The 22,642-nt window shown below is 44.0% G+C and overlaps 4 protein-coding genes across 5 annotated transcripts; 3 read left to right on the top strand and 1 right to left on the bottom strand.

Moving 5' to 3' along the window:
* Positions 1-485: 485 nt before the first annotated feature.
* Positions 486-2,582, top strand: LOC133930887 (probable receptor-like protein kinase At5g20050). The gene has a single exon (XM_062377658.1). The coding sequence runs from the start codon at positions 859-861 to the stop codon at positions 2,242-2,244; it is 1,386 nt and encodes a 461-aa protein (XP_062233642.1). The 5' UTR covers positions 486-858; the 3' UTR covers positions 2,245-2,582.
* Positions 2,521-11,310, bottom strand: LOC133930885 (wall-associated receptor kinase 3-like). 2 transcript variants are annotated; one of them, XM_062377655.1, is made up of 4 exons: positions 11,186-11,310; positions 7,028-7,948; positions 6,763-6,936; positions 2,521-3,022 (listed from the first exon to the last, which is right to left on the bottom strand). In XM_062377655.1, exons 1-4 carry the CDS (start codon positions 11,205-11,207, stop codon positions 2,952-2,954), a joined length of 1,188 nt encoding a protein of 395 aa, XP_062233639.1. In that variant the 5' UTR covers positions 11,208-11,310; the 3' UTR covers positions 2,521-2,951. The 2 variants fall into 2 exon arrangements, with proteins under 2 accessions (XP_062233639.1, XP_062233638.1); XM_062377654.1 differs by lacking the exon at positions 2,521-3,022 and adding an exon at positions 4,568-6,012.
* Positions 11,311-12,268: 958 nt separating this feature from the next.
* LOC133930886 (protein FAR1-RELATED SEQUENCE 5-like) lies at positions 12,269-17,669 on the top strand. The gene is made up of 8 exons (XM_062377657.1): positions 12,269-12,426; positions 13,103-15,195; positions 15,437-15,483; positions 15,836-15,899; positions 16,005-16,066; positions 16,208-16,337; positions 16,561-16,624; positions 16,728-17,669. Exon 2 carries the CDS (start codon positions 13,112-13,114, stop codon positions 15,086-15,088), a length of 1,977 nt encoding a protein of 658 aa, XP_062233641.1. The 5' UTR covers positions 12,269-12,426; positions 13,103-13,111; the 3' UTR covers positions 15,089-15,195; positions 15,437-15,483; positions 15,836-15,899; positions 16,005-16,066; positions 16,208-16,337; positions 16,561-16,624; positions 16,728-17,669.
* Positions 17,670-20,283: 2,614 nt separating this feature from the next.
* Positions 20,284-21,181, top strand: LOC133883309 (early nodulin-93-like). The gene is made up of 3 exons (XM_062322591.1): positions 20,284-20,448; positions 20,570-20,631; positions 20,766-21,181. Exons 1-3 carry the CDS (start codon positions 20,385-20,387, stop codon positions 20,985-20,987), a joined length of 348 nt encoding a protein of 115 aa, XP_062178575.1. The 5' UTR covers positions 20,284-20,384; the 3' UTR covers positions 20,988-21,181.
* Positions 21,182-22,642: the final 1,461 nt, after the last annotated feature.

The following is a 22,642-nucleotide window of genomic DNA, read 5'->3' on the forward strand; positions in this document are numbered from 1 at the left end:
ATTTTTGAAATTTTTTTCACATAAGGTCTTAGAATTGTGTCTAGTTTTTTTAAGATTTGTTTTGATTTTTTGATTTTTTGATTTTTTCGAATTTTTTGAATTCAAATTCAGTTACCGTTCGGTTTCTGAAACCGGACCGGACCGAGAAGGTCGGTTATCGTGATTTTTGAGCGGTTACCGTTGGTTTTTTGAACCGTGCTCATACCTTGGTCTGTTGAAATTGCAATCTAAGAATTTGATGATAAGCAGCAGTGCCTTCAATGAGAAGTCAAGAACTCAAGGTAATATAGTTTCTCCTTAATCTCTAGTTTCCAAATGCTAACGTGGCTGATATTGTTCGAATGTTTAATCTTTATGGATGAAACATTCAACTTTTGATTTGGCCAAATTGTAGACACAAGGCACCAACACCACACACGTCCCTATACACTGATGTCATTGGAGGCGTGCCTCTTTTCTCCTCTTGACGTTGTAAGTGCACATCAATGTTGCTCGGAAAAAAGAACGCATTGATGTTTCCTCTCTGCACACAAAATGTTGGACGAATTCGCCATGACGAGGTATCATCTGCGCTGCCCTTTGATCCCTTTCTTGATCTGAACCGTTCTTGATCTTCTCCTACACCAAGTCAGCGGTTTACTACTCCAAGACAAAGCCATTGCTAAGAACCAAAGGATTAGTTCAGACGTTGCCGTCTTTAAATTCGTCAAGAATTGCCTGGATTCTCCCATCTTATGTGTATATTTCGCGAGCGTCGAGTCAAAACTAGCTCGGGACACGACGACGAAGTGCAAGGATGGGTGGTCAAGTCAGAGGGAGTGGTGCACTGGTGAAGGTGAGCGATGTCGCCAGGCGGTGATGGCATTGGCACGATCGATGGAGGGCAAGACGGTGAAGATCCTCGCCGGCACGGCCGCGGCCGTGCTGGTGGCCCTCGAGCTCACTCTATTCCTCTGCTTCCGCCTGTCGAGGCCGTTCTACCTCTCGACGGCAGTCATCCTCTCGGTTGTGCTGGCGGGCACCGTCGCGGCGCTGCTGTGTCACGCGCTGAGCCCGCGGGGCCGGGCCGAGCGCATGGCTAGGCGGCCTGTGCTGGATGGTGGCGAGGAGGTGTCGGTGCGCGTGGAGTACAGCTTCTTCCGGAAGGTCGCCGGGCTGCCGAGCAGATTCTCGCTGGAGGCGCTCGCCGCGGCCACGGACGACTTCCGGTACGTGGTGGGGCGGGGCTCATCGGGGACGGTGTTCAGAGGCATCCTCGACGACGGCACGGCCGTGGCGGTGAAGCGGATCAACGGGTCCGAGCACGTGGACAAGGAGTTCAAGTCGGAGGTGTCGGCTATCGGCAGCGTGCAGCACGTCGGCCTTGTGCGCCTCCTCGGGTTCTGCCTCGTCCCCCACGGCCCGCGCTTCCTCGTCTACGAGTACATGGAGAACGGTTCCCTGGACAAGTGGATCTTCCCGCACGCCGGCGGCGGCGGCGGCGGAAGGTGCCTGACGTGGGCGCAGCGGTACCAGGTCGCCGTGGATGTGGCCAAGGCGCTGACGTACCTGCACCACGACTGCCGCGCCAAGGTGGTGCACCTGGACGTGAAGCCGGAGAACATCCTACTCGACGACCGCCTCCGGGGGATGCTCTCGGACTTCGGGCTGTCCACGCTGATGGGGAAGGAGCAGAGCCGGTTGGTGACGACGGTGCGCGGCACGACGGGGTACCTGGCCCCGGAATGGCTCCTCGGCGCCGGCGTCACGGAGAAGTCCGACGTGTACAGCTACGGGATGGTGCTGCTGGAGATGTTCGGCGGGCGGCGGAACCTGCAGGCGGAGCCCGGACCGGGCGGGTCGCGGCGGTGGTCATACTTCCCCAAGATCGTCGCCGACAAGGCCCGGGAGGGGCGCGTGATGGAGGTGCTCGACAGGCGGCTAGTCGCGTCCGGGGAGGCGGCGGCGGACGAGGCGGGGGTGAGGCGGCTGGCGCACGTGGCGCTGTGGTGCGCGCAGGAGAAGGCCAGCGCGCGGCCGACCATGGCGCGCGTGGTGGAGATGCTGGATGCGAGGGGCGGCGCCGCGGTGGAGCCGCCGCCACCGTCGGAGATGATCGTGGTCGACCTGCTCGCGCTCGACCCCGCGCGCACGCACCGCGGTGGCCCGTTCGGGCTGCCGCCCCGGGGCTCGGCCGGGACGGCGTCGTCGTCGGTGATGAGCGTGGGCGAGTCGTTCGCGCTCTCCTACTTGTCGGGGCGGTAGCGTCTGCTCCGCCGCGCGCGGTGGCAATGTGTGAGGGAACTGGGGATCGCCACTCCGGAATTCTTAAAAAAAAAAAAAGGCTTTTGCTTCAGCAACAGTTGATTGGGTGCGCACAGGGAAGTGTGGAAACGAAGGCTCAAATTTTAGCTTCAATTGAGCTGCATCGCTGGAACTGGAATAGCATCAAGAATTCAAGCTCGTCCATTCAAAAAATAACTCAAGTTTGTGCACATAATACGAGTCTGCATTCTTTATTTTTCCTTTTTCATGTTACTGCAATCCATGTAACGTATGGTTTTGGTCACCATATCAATTTGTACACGGTAACATAAATTTGATTCTATCTCTCTCCTTTTTAAGGGAAAGCTATCATGGCACCTTTATTGATATCAAATAAGCATTATATCGGTCACCAATTCCGATAAAATAAACATAAAGCTTTCTTAATCCAAACATAAAATTGGGAACCCTCTACTTAACAAGCTAAGTTATGAGCAATACGATTGCTTTTTTTAAGACAATGTTCAACTATTATATGATCAAACTCGCGAGCTAGAAATGATCATTCCTCATAAATCACTGCCGCTTGCCCCACCGAATTCGCATCATCTAACATAGTCTCCGGTCCAAATTGATAATCCCCACTTGGCCTACGAGAAGGAGTCATCACGAAGGGTACAAGCTTAAGTTGTTGTACCCGCATCGACTTACAATATCTTATTGTTACTTGCCCCCAAGAACATGCCATGCTTGTCCTGTAACGCCACTCCCGCCGCCCCTGTGCATTGTTCAAGACAAAAAGAAGCATCAATATTAAGCTTGACGTACCCTTCCTTTGGTCTAGTCCAACCATGCCTCACAATTTCTCTATTCTTTTTCTACTCTTTCCCATAATTAACACCGAGTGTTGTTATCGCCTAAGACGACCTGATGGCTCGCAAGATCTGCTCGCCATGTATGACTTGACCAAGATGATTCCATTGCCATCTCTCTTGTGATGGTTGAAAGGTTCTGCTCATAATATAATCGTCAATTCGTTGTGAAAAAAATGATCGGCCAGGCCCAGCAGCCTAGATGGAGTTGTAGGCTCCGGTTGAGACGGCTAGCCTACGACGAGGGTGCGCTCTGGTGGGCTGCTAGCAGCCAAGCCTACCGCCGATGGAGATCACGCTTTGGGCCCATTTATGCGCCCAGAGCCTCGCATCCGCCTTTCCGCATGGTCGCCGCGGTTCGGCTGTCGGCTCTGCGCTATGCCTACCCTACAACATGACAAGCAATGATGGACTTTATCCCTTCTTCTCCGGGGACGGTGCCAAACCACCAAGAATCGTAGTGTTGAACTGTTGATGCCAACGTCGGTCACGCGTTGTTCATACCAGCTTCAACCGGTTGGCAAGAATTTGGGATCAAATTAAACCGAGGGCAACCATGCACAAACCGTGGGTCTGTTTGGAAGAGCTTCTAGAGTAGCTCCCCAATTGAAATAAGGGGAGCTATGCTAAACAGTTTTTTCAATTTTTAGCTTATCGAGTGGAATCATTGGGAATGATTATCTGAAATTAACTAGATGATGAGAGTTGAAAAAAGTAGTTTCTTCTTATTCACTTCTCACACAGAATCACCTCCTCTATAGAGTTTATCATAGAGAATCACCTCCTTCCACAAATCATTTTTCTTAGAGAATCACTCTCTTCAAAGAATTTAGATTAGGAAGAGCTCTACCAAACAGATCCTGTAAGTGATGATGCTAGGCTCCGCAGCAATCTCCAGATCTATGGCTGGATATCATTCGATGGCCAATGGTAGCTGCCATGGTTCTGGGCACTAAACTAACTGCATGCGGCCTGCAGGTCTTTCTATTGTGAGTTGTGTTAACAGTGATGGAGGCAACGAAGTCATGAAGGAGGGTTGATCTTCTTCCTCCACCTCATCTCTCTCTTCTCCTTATCTTACAAAAAATGGAGGAAGGAAGAGGAGGCTACAGGAGAGTGGCAGCCGATAGGGTGCTTGAGCCCCTCCGCCCGCCTAAGATCCGCCGCTGGCTATGTAGAAGCCTAGGATCTACTGCAGTTCTGCAACGTGAAAGACGCGAGCCACTGTGCTTATTCGGTTCCAAACTAGTTGGCGATCAGATGCTTTGGATTATACTTGATCGATTCGACATGCCCACTGCCGTGTTTACATGCAAGTGGAGTAATCAGTGACATTTGTGTAGCAAATAAAAGTCGAAGCCCGACCTCGGTCCAGTATCTTCCATCTTATTATTTCTATTTTTGCTACCTTTCAAGGGCTCATATCGCGTCACTACTAGAGCTTTTCTGGCTTAGAGAAGAAAATAAGCTTTTATAATCCTTTGATCAGGAAAAATATACTAAGATCTCAACAACAATAAGGAGAAAATAATTAATCGTGTAAGCTATACACCGTACCACTGATGAGCTACAATAACGTGATTGCATGACACCTACATGCCAAGACTAGGTGTGATCAAGTGAGATTGTTTGGTTGCTAGACTACATGCACGACAACTATATGTATACAACTGGAGACCTATCATCTAATATTCATATCTCATGTTGGTAGTGCCGTCATGGTCTACCTATGGTGTTTCGATATCCACCCCCATCATTCGCGCCGTCCAGTACATGCTAGGCGAGATGCTAAATGTCGAAGCCATGCATGGCCTCTCAGCTAGATATTTAGTTTCTTCGTGCTTCAACATAAGAACCTCTTTCCAGGTACTTCGTATAGCTTTTAGCTTGTCAACCACTTGGGTCATGGAAGGCCTCTCCTCCCCTTTGAAACTCAAGCACATGCTAACTAGCTCAGCAACTTCTTGGAACAGTTCCCCCATTCCCATAGCCATTATGCTAGTGTCCAAGAGACTTTCAAGTCTGTTCTCCTTCATTGCTTGTAGGAAGGATGATGCAAGTCTTTTATCTTCCTCATGTCCCTCGGAGTATATCGCTGTCTTCCTTGTGATAAGCTCTAGAAGTACAACTCCGAAGCTATAAACATCGCTTTTCTCTGTCAATTTTCGCTCTTGCAAGTACTCAGGGTCTAGATAACCCAAAGTTCCCTGCACCATTGTCATTAGTTGAACTGCGTCCTTGGGAAGAATCTTTGATGACCCGAAGTCGGTCACCTTCGCCATGTAATTTTCATCTAGGAGAATGTTTAGAGACTTCACATCTCCATGTACTATGGGCTGATTGATGGAGAGATGCATATACGCCAATGCTTCGGCAGATTCCTGGGCGATACGGAGACGAACTTCCAGCGAAACAGGTTGTTTGTTGTGGTCACCATGGATCAAGTGAAAGAGAGTGCCATTTGGGATGAATTCATACACTAATATGGGCACTTCCACTTCTAAGCAGCAGCCTAGAAGCCTGACTACGTTCCTGTGGTTGATCTGTGAAAGTATAATAATCTCTTGCACAAATTCTTTGGTATGTACCACATTCACGATCTTTGAGCGCTTCACAGCAACCACCTTGTTATCCCTTAGAATGCCCTTGTAGACAGTGCCCTGCCCCCCTGTGCCCAGTTCTCTGCTCTTATCGAAATTGTTTGTTGCCTTCTTCAAATCTTCTACGGTGAATATTATCATTGTATCAACTTGTTTAGAGAGTATTTGCTGATATAATATCTGACCACCATTCTGTTTGAAGAACTTCTTCTTCTCTTTTGCCAGCTTCTTTTTTTGACACTTGATCATTGTAGCAAAGATACAAAAGATGAGGAAGACTAAGCTAATGGAAGTACCTGAAAATATAGGTATCAACTTATCTTCAGTTCAACTTGCTGGACTGCCACATTTCGCAAAACAAAGGGCTCCCTTTTACTTTGCATATCCCCCCCCCCCCCTTTCTCTTAAAAAAGTCTTAACATCCACTAATTGGTTGCTTAATCCTCCCATGTTATTTAGGGTTTGCAACATGTTGATATATGACTGGAATTTAGTTTTCTTTTCGAATAGACCGTAATTTAGTCTAAGTTATGATGATAGGACGAGTCTCAGAGGGGCCCCGAATAGCAGGCTTGTTTTTATCTTTAACTTGACGTCGACATATACCTCTTAGAAGCCACGAGGTTGAATTGTCAACTCATTGTAAATAATCCTCTGTGCTTGTAGCTCTCTCTCTATAGTGAAGATCACCGATTGTGAGGCCGTGACTTTTTTTTAGAGATTTTTCATGTTAAATCCATGTCTCCCCTGTTGTGTTGATTACACTTGTCCACACGTCTTGACTCTTGATTTCTAACACGACATAGCTGTTTTATTAGTAATTTTTAGAACTATTCTTTTTCACAGTTTGGAATTTATCATGACCTTAATTACTACAAGGAAAAACTTCGCATACAATGTAACATGAGGAAAATATGATAAAGCCACTACGAGAAACTGTTTGGAATTTATCATGCCTTTTGTTTCCCCCACCCACACCCCCCAAAGGCCCCACAGGAAAAAAGGTGAAGTTATTATTTTGTAAACTATTAATGTTCAAAATATACCTATGACCACCTTCACTTGAGGCTGGTTGGAGCCAGGAACTATTGGACTGCAGGGTGTGCTCTTGGGATCCTTGCTCTGAGTTCCTGATGGGCATGAACAATTGTAGCTCCCAATGGTGTTGATGCATTCACCATTGCATGAATACACTGATGAAGAATCACACTCATTGATATCTGTGGTTCAAGCAAGTGAGCGGAGTAAAGCACAATTCACAAATAGCATTAGCACCGAGAGAAGAGAATATGCAGATGCAAGCATGCTGACCTTGGCACCCTCGGTCTAGGTAGGGGTTTCCCTCATAACCTGGAGAGCAGTTGCATCGATACCCCAAGCCATTGGGCACATTGATGCAGACGCTCTTCTCGGCGCGGCATGCATATGTTGATTTCGTCTCGGCTTCCACGCAAGTTTCATTGCCAACGACCCAGTCGAGCACCATAGGAACCCCACGGCCAGGCTCAAACCCACCATACAGTTTTAGAAATTCTGTTGATTTGGCATACGAAGCATTGAATTTGAACCGGTCCTCCTCGGTAACGAAAGCGTAGCTGCATGGACTGAAATTCTGGACAGCAGAGTAGTCCACACCGTTTACTGTTAAGAATGAGATCGAGAAAACTTTAAGATTAGCTGGGATGGAAGTCTGACAGCAACCCATGCCAGTGCACTGTGTGCTATTTTCGATGCTGTGCTCGTCATTGCAGAACGATCCACATATGCTGGTATATTCAAATTTGTTCTCGCCATGGATGACTGCAATGGTAGCACACCCGATTGCCGTGAATTTGTTCTTAGTGTTAGAAACTGTGAAAGAATGGCCATATCTGAATCTGCCGTGTCGCCCATGCAAGGCCAGGCCGGTGTCCTCGGTGTCTTCGCTGCAGCTTGCTCTTATGTGCTTCTGAACGCGAGCCTCGCCCTGGGACAGGTTGATTTCGAATACCTTAAAGGTCTTGTTCGACCCGAGATACGCCGCTTGATCTTCGTCGCATGTGACATTGAAGCCACTCCGGAAGCAACCTTCCCTAGTTCCAATTCCAAACGGGTAGGGGATGCTGACGTTGCCGCACTTGTCGGGGCAGCCGGGCTTTGCCAGGCTGCTGCTCCCAGCACCAACCCCACCGGTTGCAGTCTTGTGCTGCAAGATCTGGGTGGCCGCCACAACCAGCAGCAGCAACTTCTTACCTGTAGGTAAGTTTGATTATTGATATTTGATACAACGTTATTGGGAATTTAGGATAGTTTACTACTCCGGCCGATTACTCGCGATCAAGAGTTTGACACAGACAGAAAGTTAACATTGACCTAACTTTCCCGGTAGATAAGTGTGGGCTGTGAGGCTAGATTATAACGGTGTAAATTAATTACAGCTATTGCGGTTGCATACTCAGAAACACAACCATATTTCGATCATATACATGCATTATGATTGTATAGTAAATACAACTGTAAATTTTAATCATAGGCACACAAGAGTTGTATAAAGTGTACATATGTATTTTAATCATAGGCACCAGACTTATATATACAACTAGCAAGGTGGTCCTGCTAATAGCATGGCTAGTATCGCTTTAATATATTTGTCATGATAACCTTTGATTAAAAATTAGTCTCTTTAGATTTTTTATGAGGTTAGTGTCATTTAGTTACAAAATGCATAAAATTAGAAGAAGAGATAAGAATTTTAAAATATTATTATTATTATTTATGAATTTTAGTATTGATTAATTGTACTTTATATGGACTTTTTTATTAAAGTATTTATTTTTTATAATAATTTGATTTTTTAAGACTATATTTGATACGGATCCTTCTTTTTTCTATTCTAACCCTAATTTCAATTATTATTAATTATATTTTTATCTAGATATTTTGCTTTCCAAGCCATATGAAAATCAAATTGCTAATTTTTCATAATTTTTTAATTTCGAATTTAGACATTTATTAATCATATTTGATATGAACTATTTGGTTTAATCTAGACCATTAGATATTCATAACAATGAGCGATCTAGATCTTCCTTCTTTTCGATCAACGTGGTGATTTTGTGACTTTGAGAGCGAACATAGGAGCTCTAATAGTGTGACTAGCCTCACTGCAATATTTTATCACAATAGCCTTTAATGAATTGTATTTTATGTGGACTCTTTATTTACGTATTTGATTTTTATAATAATTTGATTTTTTTTAAGACTATATTTGATGTTGATCTTTCTTTTTTCTATTCTAACGCTGATTTTAATTATTATTTATTTTATTTGAGCTCTTTATTTAGATATTTTGCTTCCCAAACCGCATGGAAATCAAATTGCTAATTTTTTATAATTTTTAATTCCGAATTTAGCTATTTATTAATCATATTTGATATATACTCTTTGGTTTAATATAGACTGTTAGATGTTCATAACAACGAATGATCTAGATCATTTTTTTTCCAATTAACATGGTAATTTCGTGACTTTGAGAGTGAACATGCTGTCTCCTTTTTTCCTTCAAATATTAAGATAATATATGTTATTCATTATATAACTTAAATCTATTATCTTAATATAACAATATTAAAAGGAGCCACCTCCTTTGCTCCGAGACCTAGAAATTACCACATTAATCGATAGGGAAAAAGAAAGATCTATACTATTGATTGTCGTGGGTCAAAATTATAACGGTGGAGAATCATCTATTTTGATTGCAATAGCAAAAAGGACATAAATCTGTAAGCAATAAGAGATACAACTCTATATTTAATTTCTTTCAATCTCATCCATGTCTCTTACGTACAATAGGTGTATAGATGAGTTGCTTATGAAAAAAAAATGAGTTTTTTTTTAACTGTAATGACATATGTGCTTAGCCGAATGATAAGGTGTTTACTTAAACACTGCTACTTATATTAGTAATAACAAGATAGTTAACCATGTTTAATCATATATAGTTTTTGTTTGCATTAAAAATTATATTTTTATATAGGTATTTAACAGTCTCTTTCCTTAAACACTAGATATAAACAAACAGTATTGTTCATGCCCTTAGGAAATCAACTTTCCAAACAAAAGCGAACGGACGTGCATTGGAGGAAAAAGAAAAGAAACTAACGCAGTTTAAAAAAAACTACGAGCAGACAGTACGTACTGATCAATTGTATATATATAAATTTAAGATGGAAGGAATTATGATATAAAAGGCCACGAGGGCCATCTTGCTAGTAGGAATTATTGGAACATCATGCTTGTAGTCCGGAATGTGTTCCAAGAGTATTAATATTGATCAGATGCGATCTATTATAATTTGGATGACCACATATTTGTGCAGTTAGTTTTAGCAAACCGTTAATTTTAACATGTACATAAAACTAAAACTAACCGTACAAGTTTCATTTCAAATTATAGCAACATCTCCAAATCAGAGGAAGGCTCACGGCGGTCGATGCCTTGGATTGGACAAACTATCTTCAATTAGAGTTGTATACTTGTATTATGGTACCGTTGCCACCTATATCAGTTTAATCTCAACCATTATAATTATATAATAGCATTTTTTCCCTTTATGATTGACTTGATAATTTGTAGATTTTAAGAAGGAAGGAGGCGAAACGGCTAGCTAAGGTAGCGCAAATGGTGCATGTCGGGATGAACGTGGAGCCTCCTCGTCCACTTTTTGCTTCGCAAAAATCCCGTGAGGCTGTGACCCTTGACCCTTCCCCCTCTCTCTCTCTCTCGCTGAGATTGAAGGCGGGCCCGACGAGCTCTAGTGGCCAGTGGCCGACGGCGAGGTTGTGCCGCCCTCCTCTCCCTCTCTCTGTCCCCATCTCTCTCCCTCTCTCTCTCTGACGGAGAAGAGCTCGAGGTGGACCGGCCGAGTCGCCGCCACCGCGTCCCGTGCACACCACCTGCACCGTAGCCCACACCGGAGGTCGTCATTGTAGCGCCGGCCACCGCATGTTGAGAAGGCCACCACGGGAGGATCTCGCCGCCCTCCCAGATTTGCGAGTAGAAAGTTTTAGAAAATACGGCATAAAGTTTTGGATTTGTCAGAAGAAAGTTTTTTTTACCAATGAGTATAAAGTTTTCCAGTAGAAAGTCTTTTATCTGTTGGTACAAAGGTTTTGAGTAGAAAGTACTAGTATTGATCTATGAGTAAAAAGGTTTAGAACTGGGAGTAGAAAGTCTTTTGATTGAAGGAAAGGAAAGAAAATTTTCTTTGGTTTGCTGGCTGCTAATGGTCGTGGTCATGACTCCTTTTAACTTTGCTATATTAAGATAACCGATAGAATAGATACACGTCTATATTTTTAAATCTAGTTGTGTGTGCAATAATACGAGCTACTAAGCTAGTTTACCATTTTTTTCTCTCCAAAAGATGAGTAAATGAATCCGAAAACTTCACTTATTCTTTACTAAATGAAGTAATAAAAAAAATCTTACCTGCGGGTAATGACCAATCCATGCATGCACCGTGTATGTATGGTTTGGTTTCTGAGAAGGGGAGCGGCTGGCAAAGAGAGCACTCGTGTGTTTCCTTTATAAATGCGTAGATTCCAAATTCTGAATTCCTGGGCTCCATTTCCATGGAATTCACAAAATCACCGTATCTGGTGGGGCGACGACCGACTACGAGACAACGTCTTCTGTGGATGGGATCGAGAAGCTGCTTCAGTGTTTTGACGGGTGACCCCGTCAGCAAAGGCACCACGGCTTCAGGGAAAACAACGAGACCCCGTCTAATTATCTCGTTCAGTCTATCGTTTTCACTTAATATATATTTATCTGTTAATTTTTTATCTATTTTATAATCTATTTTTAACTACATATCTAATACGAATCTCAACGCATATGAAGATTTTGATAACCTATGTATCCACGAGGGGCTAGTGAAAATTTTCTATCCGTGTGTCCAGCACTTACTTACCCATCGCCGCCCACCGCGAAGAAGGCCAGCAGCGGATTGCCGTAAATGATTGAGAACTTTTACATATACCGCACCACTAGTAAATAAGCACTAGTAATTTTATATCAACCGTTCATTTGAGAGGGGTATTTTAGTAATTTTACAATAAGTGCCATCGATTGGATTAGGTTGATCCAAAGCCGCATCATCAGGGCATTTTTGTCCATTCTTTCCGTCCGACGCTGCCACTAGCTCCCGTTCTTTCCTTCCTAGCGGCGCACTCGTCACCCTTCCTTCCCGCCTCGGCGACTGCCCCTCCACCCCGGCGCCTCCAGGCGTTTCCCGTTCGCCCCGGCGGCGCCACCAGTCGACACCGGTCCGGGCCAGTGCATGCCCCTCCGCCCCGGCGCCGCCCTGCGTTTCCCGTACGCCCCGGCGCCCCCACAAGTGTATCGTCATTTCGGCCCGGCGCTTGCCCGTCCGCCTCGGCGCCGGCACCGCAAATCGTTGCCGTTCCGTCGCGGTTACGCCCGGCACCGCCACTCGTAGCCCATCGATCCGTCCCTGCGCCGCCACACGTCACCCGTCATCCCCGGCGCCACCGTTCCGTCGCAGCGTGGCCACTCATGGCCCGTTTGGCCCGGCTTCACCACGCGTTGCACGTCCGCCTTTTGTCCCGGAGCCGCCTTCGGCAGTCGTCACCGTCCGTCCCGACGATATTCCATCACCCCTGAGTTCGTCACAAGGAGAACGGCCCGAACGTACCACGATCTACAAGGTGAGTCATGGAATTGACCCTAGTAACATTCCTTCTTGTTCATAAGATGATGGATGATAGAACTAGCACTTGATTAGTTCTGTCTGGATTAGTTTCCTGTGACCGTCGATACTAGTTATTTATGTTTCGGTTCTTGTATGCATTACAACCTGCAGAATGGCGATATGTGCTTTAGTATGAATTATCAGAGTTGTAATTATTGCTGATATGTTTCGGTTTTTCCCATCACTTGCTGTCGCCTGGCGCATGAATTGATGCTACTGCCTCTGATCCTTGTGGGACTGCTTGCCGAAGAGGTGCTTCTTGAGCGTCGTGTTGCAATTCAATCATCATGATGTCAAAACCTTATATTTTATTGCTGAGTTGTTACATAATGTTTCTTTTAGTAATTTTGAAACATATTAGTTGCATTTGTATATGTTGTATTGGATCCCTTGTGCATTATGTGTCGTACTTAGCAAAAACGTGAATTCAGTTACATATTACTTGTTTGATTATCGAGGTTTGGAAGTGTACAAGATATGCTAGGTTATTGGTTGAATGGTTTAGGTAGGAAAAAACCTGAATTCAAATATAGTAGTGCTTGGTCCTCTTAATTGGTCTATGATGAAATTTAGGATTATTATTTGTTTGTTAAAAATATTGGCATTGATCCATATGCTTTTTATTTTGGAAGTTTGGAGTGATGGATGCGGAAAAGCATGTTAGCCTGGAGGAGATCGAGGAATACAATAGTGTGGTAAATCAGATGTTTGTGAGTGAGAAGGATGGTTACAAGTTCTACAATTCTTATGCAGCAAAGAAAGGGTTTAGTGTGAGAAAGGAGAAGGTGAGATACAAAGCAGGTACAAAGAAGATGAAATGGAGGAGGTTCTGCTGCTCATCTAAAGGACACAGGTTGCTGAAATTTTTTGAAAGAACTGATCAACAAAGGGAGCCACAGGCACTGACCCGTTGTGGCTGCAATGCTAAGCTTGACATCGAGCTGAATGAAGAGAGCGGATTATGGTTTGTTAAAGGTTTTGTGGATGGTCACTGTCATGTACTTTGTAAACCTGAAGATGTGTTTGTGATGCGGTCCCACCGTGGGCTAAATGATGCTCAGAAAGCTGAAACCATTGAGTTGGGCATCGGTGGGCTACGTAAATGTCAGATAATGGATGTTATGGAGAAGAATCATGGTAGCTATGAAGAGACTGGATTCTTGTTGCGGGACTTGTACAACTTCTTTGCAAGGTACAAGAAGGAGAGAGTTGAAGGTAGGGATGCAGAATTTGTTCTAAAATATATGGGAGGAAAGCAAGAAGAAGATCCAGAGTATTTCTTCAAGTACAGTGTGGATGATGAAGGGCATCTGAAAAATGTTTTTTGGGCAGATACACAGTCTCGGATTGACTATCACGCCTTTGGGGATGTCGTCGTTTTTGACAGCACTTATCGTGTGAACCGGTATAACCTCCCGTTTGTGCCTTTCATTGGTCTTAACCATCATCACAGTACGGTTGTGTTTGGGTGTGGGATCATTTCGGACGAGAGTGTATCTTCTTATGTTTGGTTGCTTGAGGCATTTTTGGAGGCTATGCGACAACATCATCCATTGTCGGTCATCACAGATGGGGACATTGCAATGGCACGTGCCATTGAGATTGTTATGCCCAAGGCAGATCACCGGCTGTGCAGTTGGCACATAGAGCAGAATATGATTCATCGCCTCCGCGGGGAGAAGCTTAGCGAATTTAGAAAGTTCGTGTACCATCCCATGACAGTTGATAATTTTGAGAAACGTTGGATGGAGTATAAGGAGAATTATGGAATCTCAGAAGAAGACATATGGATGGTGATGATGTATGATCTTAGAAAGAAGTGGTCCGCAGCATACACTAAAGGGAGGCATTTCTTGAGCATGCAGAGCAATCAAAGAAGCGAGAGCCTGAACTCAAGGCTTCACAAGCATCTGGACCGGAAGATGTCACTCGTTGATTTAGTGGAGCACTATGAGTTCTCCCTATCACGGATCCGTAGGAATGAAGCTGAGCTTGATGCAAAGGCTTCACTGTCAGTCCCATTCACTAGGATATCCGCTGACATTTTTGAGAAAAAGGCTGCCCGTATTTACACACCGAAGATGTTCAAGAAGGTCAGGGAGCAGATTAGGGGACTATGTCAATGGGAAGTTAAAGAGGTGACTCCGGAAAATGGTCTTGTAAAGTATGGAGTTGGATCCAAAGGTGTCAGGAAAGACCTAGTTTATGTCATATGTATTTTTGATGGCTCATTGATGAAGAATGCTTCTTGCTATTGCCGACTGATGGAGGGCGAAGCCATCCCGTGCGCACACATATTTGTTGTTACGAGGTTTCTTGGTTTTGATAACATTCCAACATGTTGTGTTGTGGAGAGGTGGACAATTCAAGCGAAGATTGCATTCCCATCTGATAGGGTTACCAATACCCATGTGCAATCGGAACAGATGGCTTGTTTTTGTGGCCTCCGAAACAAGGCTAATCTTGCTTTATTCAAAGCTTCAAAGAGTGCAGAGCAGTCAGAGAGGGTGATGCGATTCTTGGATGAGGTTTTGGAGGAAGGTGAAGGGGATGATGGTAGCATGGAGGCAACATCGTTTGGGCCTTTGCTAGCACACTTTTCAGGGGCGAACCAATGATTTGCAATCGAAGTCCTTGATCCAAATAAGATTGTTGCGAAAGGAGCTCCATCTAATAAGAGACTGAAGAGATTCCATGAAAGGTTGAGGAGGAATTAACTTTACAGGTATTGAAATAAATGTTTTGTAATTACGGTAAAATCTGTTTCGTTAACATAGGAGAAAAATCATGACCAGTTTCTGTTCAGGATCCACAATCTCAACTAGAAATACCAGTTTTAATTGTCTTCTCTTATTTCCTTTTTCATTTTTATGAAGTATGAGATATGCCTATACATTGGTCTCAACTCTATAGATATGCATATGAGATATCCTCTTTATCTCATTTTTTGTTTGTTATCCTTTTAGGGTCCAAGGAATTTACTTCTGTGTTTTACAGTCTTAAGAATTGGAGGGTGAGATGGCCTACAACTTGTAGTTTTTATTCTGTACATTTATGCATCCAAAATATTCTGTTCTGTGCTAGTGGTGAGAGATGGCATGGAGAAGTAAGCTATTTGAACCATCATATGCATATACTAGTATACTACTTTACAACTCTGTTCCTATAAGAATATTGTTGAATTTTGTCCTAGTTCTGATCCTATGCATATACTACTTTACAGCTCTGTTCCTGTAAGAATATTGTTGATCCATGCTGGAACAAAGTTGTTAAATCTCTGGTTGAAGTTTGGATCCATTTAGTCATCCCTAATGTGTTTCCCTTTCTTTGTTTTCTTTGGTGTGCCGATGATGAAATACTCTCAGATATGTAAATGAACAAGGCATCATGAAGTATATAAAGATTGCAGCTTCATTACCAAACAAGACAGTAAGAGATGTTGCTTCATTACCTCGCTTGAATACTGAAAATATGAAACTTGAACAACATACTTAGAGCATTATTTTTTTTAGTTAGCTTTATTCTCTCTTGCAGGCTCAGAACAACATTGATCTCTTCTGTCGGGCAAGAAGGAACATTAATGATCTTTTTCAAGGGTATGCATAATTTATCTCTGATGCATGTATAGTTCACTAGTACCGAAATTAGAGCTATGCTTGAAAAATCTGGAATTTATGCTACAGCTGCTTCTCCTGTCTGACTGTCTCTAATGATACTTCTTCATTGAACATCATGAGGCAAATGCCTGGAATAATGAGCAAGATGCCTCCGCTGCGCGTATCAGTGATTGAGCAAGATGCTTTGTCTATCTGAAATCAAAAGGAGAGGTGACTGAAACCACTCTCCTGCCCGGCCTCCAAAAGACAGGTGCTGAGTACAACTCTGTTCCTGTAAGAATATTGTTGAATTTTGTCCTAGTACTGATCCTATGCATATACTACTTTATAGCTCTGTTCCTGTAAGAATATTGTTGATCGATGCTGGAACAAAGTTTTTAAATCTCTGGTTGAAGTTTGGATCCATTTAGTCATCCCTAATGTGTTTCCCTTTCTTTGTTTTCTTTGGTGTGCCGATGATGAAATACTCTCAGATATGGAAACGAACAAGGCATCATGAAGCATATAAAGATTACAGCTTCATTACCAAACAAGACAGTAAGAGATGTTGCTTCATTACTTGCTTGAATACTGAAAATATGAAACTTGAACAACATACTTGGAGCATTATTTTTTTATTTAGCTTTATTCTCTCTTGCAGGCTCAGAACAACATTGATCTCTTCTGTCCGGCAAGAAGGAACAATAACCAGCTCCATATCGGAGTTCCTAATGAATGGCATATTCCAAAATAGTTAAGCAGAATCACTAAAGACTTTGTACTCTTCGTAGTACAGCCAGCTCAAGATCTCTTATACTCCCTCTCGTGCAGTGTTGGTTGGAAATTAAGCATTAATTCCAGATGAATTATTGATGCAGATGCTCTGAGTTAGGACACGGCATTCGTATGTCCCTTTTTTATTCCCGCAAATGTTTGGAACTGGAATTATTGGAACTGAGCTGGTCATTTTTCTCCTGTCCTGTCAGGATCTTTTTACAATCAGCAGCAAGACGACACTGTTTCATATAATTTTATCTTGATCTTGATTCATATAGCTATTGTTGTCAGTCATTAGCCTTCGATTACGTACACATATTCTTTTAACTCGAGTATGCGTGCACTGCACTCGCCGCTGTGAGCTGTAATTATTATTATTTTTGAACGAAAACTGTGATCTGTGATTTTCCTTACTGCAGATATATATACGATGATTCTCCAGACTCCAAGGACAAAATGGAGGCAATATACCAGAAAACGACGCGACTAGGAGCAGTGTGGCGGAGGCGAGGTGGAGGTGGAGGAGGCGACTGGGTCATGGGGTCCGCGCGTTGGTGGGAGAGAGCGGCAACGCGATTGGGCTGGCGTCTGCACGCACGTGAGTTGGGCCAGGTGAGTGCGCGTTGCGGCCCGTGCACGGATGAGTGGAGGGAGAGCGTCCACCGGCTGGGCTGCACAGAGGACAAAGGAGTCGTCTCAGTTGGGCCCGCAAAAGAGAAGGAAGAGAGAGGGTGGCCCGAGATGAAGAAAAAAAAGGAAAGGAAAAAGAATTGTGATTAAATTCAAATAGAAGTATTTGGATTTTGATTTGGAAATTGGATTTGAACTTATTTGAATTAGGATTTGGATTTGAAGCCCTGGCTTTTGGGAGAGGTTTGAACTCAAGGAATTTTGAATTGATTTAGATGTCAGCTGGATTGAATCTAAGGACTTAGATTTGAATTTGAGAGGCATTCAAATTCAAATCTCCACTCAAAGAACCATAAAAATATATAAAACAAAAATGCATATGATCATTTTATTGCAGAGATTAATGTAGAAATTAATTTGGTTACTCCTTGGAATACTTAGCCTAAATAATATATTTGAATATATACATACAAGCATATACATATATTTAAATATATACTTCCTTGATTTTAAGTTGGTTTAAATAATTAGAATTTTTAAAAAGAATGAATTTTTGCTATAATCTAAATGCTAAAAGCTCAGGATGTTACGTAAATACTTTGAAAGCTATTGTCAAAATTTTAAAAATTGACTAAACTTTTTACAAAACGACATGTATTTATGACCGAAGGAAGCAGAAGTGGTGGAAGGGTGAGAAGGTAATTTTATTTGCAGATTTAACCAGAAGAAGGGCAACAGGGTCTCTGAACTGGTGCCATCCTTCTCCTTCACGTATAATGTTCAGATTTACTTGGTCTTCTCTTCGTTCTTAGTTCATCTACTCTTTCTTTTTTTCTTCTATAGATTGTGCAGGAGGCACCAAAGAACACGACCTTCTCGGCGGCACCGACGAGGGAGACCAGGGATCCGTTCCTTGGCAGCGCAAACGGCAATGGTAAGATAGACTGAAATGTTATTTCTATAACCTAGACAAAACCATTCAACATCTCTCTTTTTTACTGTCAATCAGCTAAATATATTTGGCGAATGATGTAAGTCACATACGGTCTTATTCCTTTAAGTGTATCTAACATGTTTGGATATTGATTTAATAAGGGTAAACCGAAAACTTGAACACTAAATTTTAGTTGGGGTGAGTACTCTCTATTGAGCAATCTAGCTTGCTGTAAGGGTATAGTTTTTGATAAGACATCAATTAACTCTGTGATACCTGTGGTCTTCAAATATACATATTAGACACGTTTCTGACCTCCGTTACAAAAGAAGAGGAACGTCATCGCATAAGGGTGGGAGTCGATTGTTGGAGACTACAATATTTTGATAATCTTTGTTAATTATGGGTGACGGTTCAATAGCAGGCTTTGAGTTTAAACTTATGTTGTTTATATCAAACATGTTTTGGTTTTTAATATTATTCCTATTTCAGTGGAGTCTGATAGCTTTATAGCCGTAACTTTGTAATAATAAACAATGCGTGCATCTTAGAATGCAGAGCCTGGAATAATTTCATTTCTTTATCTTAAAAAAGGTCGCGTTGTGCTGTACGGACGTGTACTGGTGTGGTTTTCAGACACAGTGCAGAGGGCAGAGGAGCATTATGGGCTTACCGGCTAGAGGTCGGGCTTTCTCCCAAGCCCAGCTGCCCTGCTACTCTACTGCTTTTGCCTAGAGTGGTGCCATCGGCTATGGCCCGTATATTTTGGCGAACCAGCCGAAGCAGCTCACAGAATGGAAGACATCAGTGAGTGACGTCGCTGACTGACCCGGTTTCGCCGGAAAACTAGGAGCGCCGACCAGTTCGCCGGCCTTGTGTGCGCACCAACTCCGACGAAAACCGGCAGCCGGCAACCGTGTGGAACATGACCGACGGGTTCCGGGCAAAAACTGAGGGCACGATTAAGCTATGACCCCTCTGTAACTCTGTAAAAGCAGGCAGGCTGGTTTGCCGGTCATACTGCACGTGACAGGTCTACGCCGAATCTATGCGACAGATCGTTTCGCTTGAATTCGTCTTGTCAAGCTCAAGCTCTGTCTGATGTAGAGCCTGTTTATTTTAGATTGTTTCTGTCTTTTGTTTCTGTAATGAGTTTGCTGAAAAATGATTTTTAAAAAAGCTAGAAGGCTGTTTATAAGAAAATAAAGTAAAAACTATGAAGCTAACTGAAAATAGCTTTTCTAAAAATATGTACTGAGAAATTAAAAATTTATTGTAAAATCTAACATCTAAAATTGAAAAGTAGTTTTAAAAAAAAAATCAAAAATCCAGTTTTTCAGAGAAATCAGAAACAGAAATCCAAACAAACGTACCCGTAGTAGCTGATGCATGGGCATGACTATTGAAATGTTCCAATTTGGCTGCCTTTCGGCCTTTACGGGACCGTGACAGTTCATCACCGCAGAATAAACAGATATTGTGCTGATACGCCATACAAGTACGTATCATAGACTGAGAACTTTTCAGAGACGCTTTCCAACTTACTTCCATACTGCTACTCCGGAGGGAGTAGTGTAGTAGCTAATATAACGGCACACCTAGCTCCGCCGCAATATTCACCGTTCGAGCTGGAATGGCAAATCCTGTGGCTCTCTAACCACAGGCTGCTCTCCCAGCCCAGCAATCACACGCCGACACGGTGCTAACTGCTAAGCAAACCTGCCCTCCCGGCTCGTGGGTTTCGCCCAAAATCGTGGCCGCGCGCGCCCGGTCTCCCCGTTCGGTCACCCCAGCGCACAGCTTTTCTCCTCTTGCGATCCATCCACTGCTGCTTGGACTGCTGCATGCCGCCTATAAAAGCATGGCCTCTCTGCAAGCACATCTCAACTTCAATTCCTACCAGCGCTAGCTTAATTTGCTGCTCTTCCTCAAGATCAACAGCAAGGCTACGCATCGTAACCCGGCCTGTCTCGGGAGATGTCGACAGTGACCCGTGCCTACCTGGACCAGCGGCTCGCCATGGCCAAACGCTGCTCCAGAGGTAAACATTTCTGCTGTTCTAGTGCCTGCAGTACGTACATGAGAGTCCAGCTAGCTGTCAGTTAAATGTACACGTCGATCGGTTTTCTTACCATATATAGCTGGTGATCGAAAAATTGCAGAGGCAACGCTCGCCGGAGCCAGGGCCGCGGCCGTCGCCACCGTCGCATCTGCAGTCCCAACGGTGAGCTCATCTGCTAGCTAAACATACATGTCCTTCTGTTTGATAATCTATCGTTACGTATGTACGTACGTACATGGAGACACGGAGCCCTGATTGTGATCTCTCGCTGCTGTACGTATATGCTGTATGTTCAGTTGGCGAGCGTGAGGATGCTGCCGTGGGCGAAGGCGAACCTGAACCCCACCGGCCAGGCGCTCATCATCTGCACGGTGGCTGGCATGGCCTACTTCGTTGCCGCCGACAAGAAGATTCTGTCGCTGGCGAGGAGGCACTCGTTCGAGGACGCCCCCAAGCACCTCAAGAACACCTCCTTCCAGGGCGCCGGCCGCCCGCACCCGGCTTTCTTCAGGCCATGATCGAGCAAACACCTTGAGCACGAGTAAATATTGAGCCGATCGATGATGCCCGGTCGAGTAAACTGTCAGTCAGCTACTATGTATCGTATCGATCCATGTGCTCTCGGAGAAACTGTGACAGTAGTTCGGCAATTGTAACTAACTTGTATTATTGGCGATCGAACAAATAAATATTGCAACTTTGTGTTACTCAATCCTGAACTTCATATATCCGTACGACAAATTTGCAAGCAACATATATCACTACATCAGGCGTGAACTGATACACCACACCTTCAATTCCTGGCCGGCAGTATAGCCTATCATCCATCACAGTTCACTCTCAAAATTTAGTCAACTCAAAACTAGCTAGCTCAAAAGGTTGACTAAGTACTACTGTACAATCTCTTAGAACAAGAAAAGAAGCAGCAAAACAGTAAGCGGATTATGAGTTTGGATGCAACGAACAAACTTGAAGGAGTTTATACTTACTTGGCTTTGCTCCTGCTACTTTATTTTGACCAATATCAACAGTAGATAATGCTATACTCGTACAACGCATACATACTAAGATGAGATCTGAAAGCCCAGCTCGTCAGGGGATATATAAGTTATCCATTCCATAGGCGCGCAGCAGCCCACAGCAGGGTTCACAAATTCGAACTTGGATCGAAAACCAGTCCCTAGCGGTTTCATCAGTTTTCACGAATACCGCTTGAAAACAGGTAAAATTCGGACAAAGTTTGCCAAAAATTTGAATTTTATTGAATTATACCGAATTCCCCACCGGTTTTGGTTATCGAACCGCAGCGAATCGATCAAAATTCACGGTTTTCAACCGGTTTTGTCGAATTTGTCAACCCTGACCCACCGATAGAGCCGTTCGTGGTCTATCTACTGCTGCCCAGTCGAAAACTGGGAGCGCCACCTAGATTCCACCCCAAAACCCGCCCATCCATCCAGATCACCATCATTAGAAAAGGCCGATTTGGTGTTGCTACTCTTGCCTCTCTTTTCCCTTTCCATGCATGACCGGTTGTACTTTTGTACCACTGATGGTCGCCTTTTTTACGGTTTCAAAGGAACCCTAGTGGTTGTTTGAACTGAACACCATCGTGGTCGCTGATTGGGAAGGGAAAATTCTACTTGTACTTGCAGATATATGAGCTATCAAGCTACATAGGCTATTAGGATGTTAATTTACGTTAAGATTTATGTTGAAGAAGTAGCTAAAAAAATCATAGAATATGTAAGAAAGTCAACAAATGAATGTATATTAGATAGAAGAAATGGACATACGAGATAACATGTGTGTCTACACCTCATAACGAGTTATCTTTCCCTCGCTAATTGCTGCCAGTTCTGGTAGTATAGCTCACCACTGACCACTAAAACGAGCTTCTCACATGCCCCTCTACCAATTTTTCAAAGCCGAGCTCAGTCCTGTGCTCCCACCGTCGCTCCCAGTGCGCCCTCCCGCCGCCTAGCGGTCCCGCCACCACTCACGTTCCCGCCGCTTCTCCACGGCCGGTCGTGCTCCTCCTACCGCCTTGTTGCTCGCGTTGTCACCATAGCTCGTTCGCCCACCAGATCCAGAAGAAACCCCTCCTTCGCAGCCGCGACGGGAAGAAGAAACTTGAGACCTCCGTCAGAGCATCTCCAGTGTGGGTTTGAAT

Source organism: Phragmites australis, chromosome 10, assembly GCF_958298935.1.
Source record: "Phragmites australis chromosome 10, lpPhrAust1.1, whole genome shotgun sequence".
NCBI lineage: Eukaryota > Viridiplantae > Streptophyta > Magnoliopsida > Poales > Poaceae > Phragmites > Phragmites australis.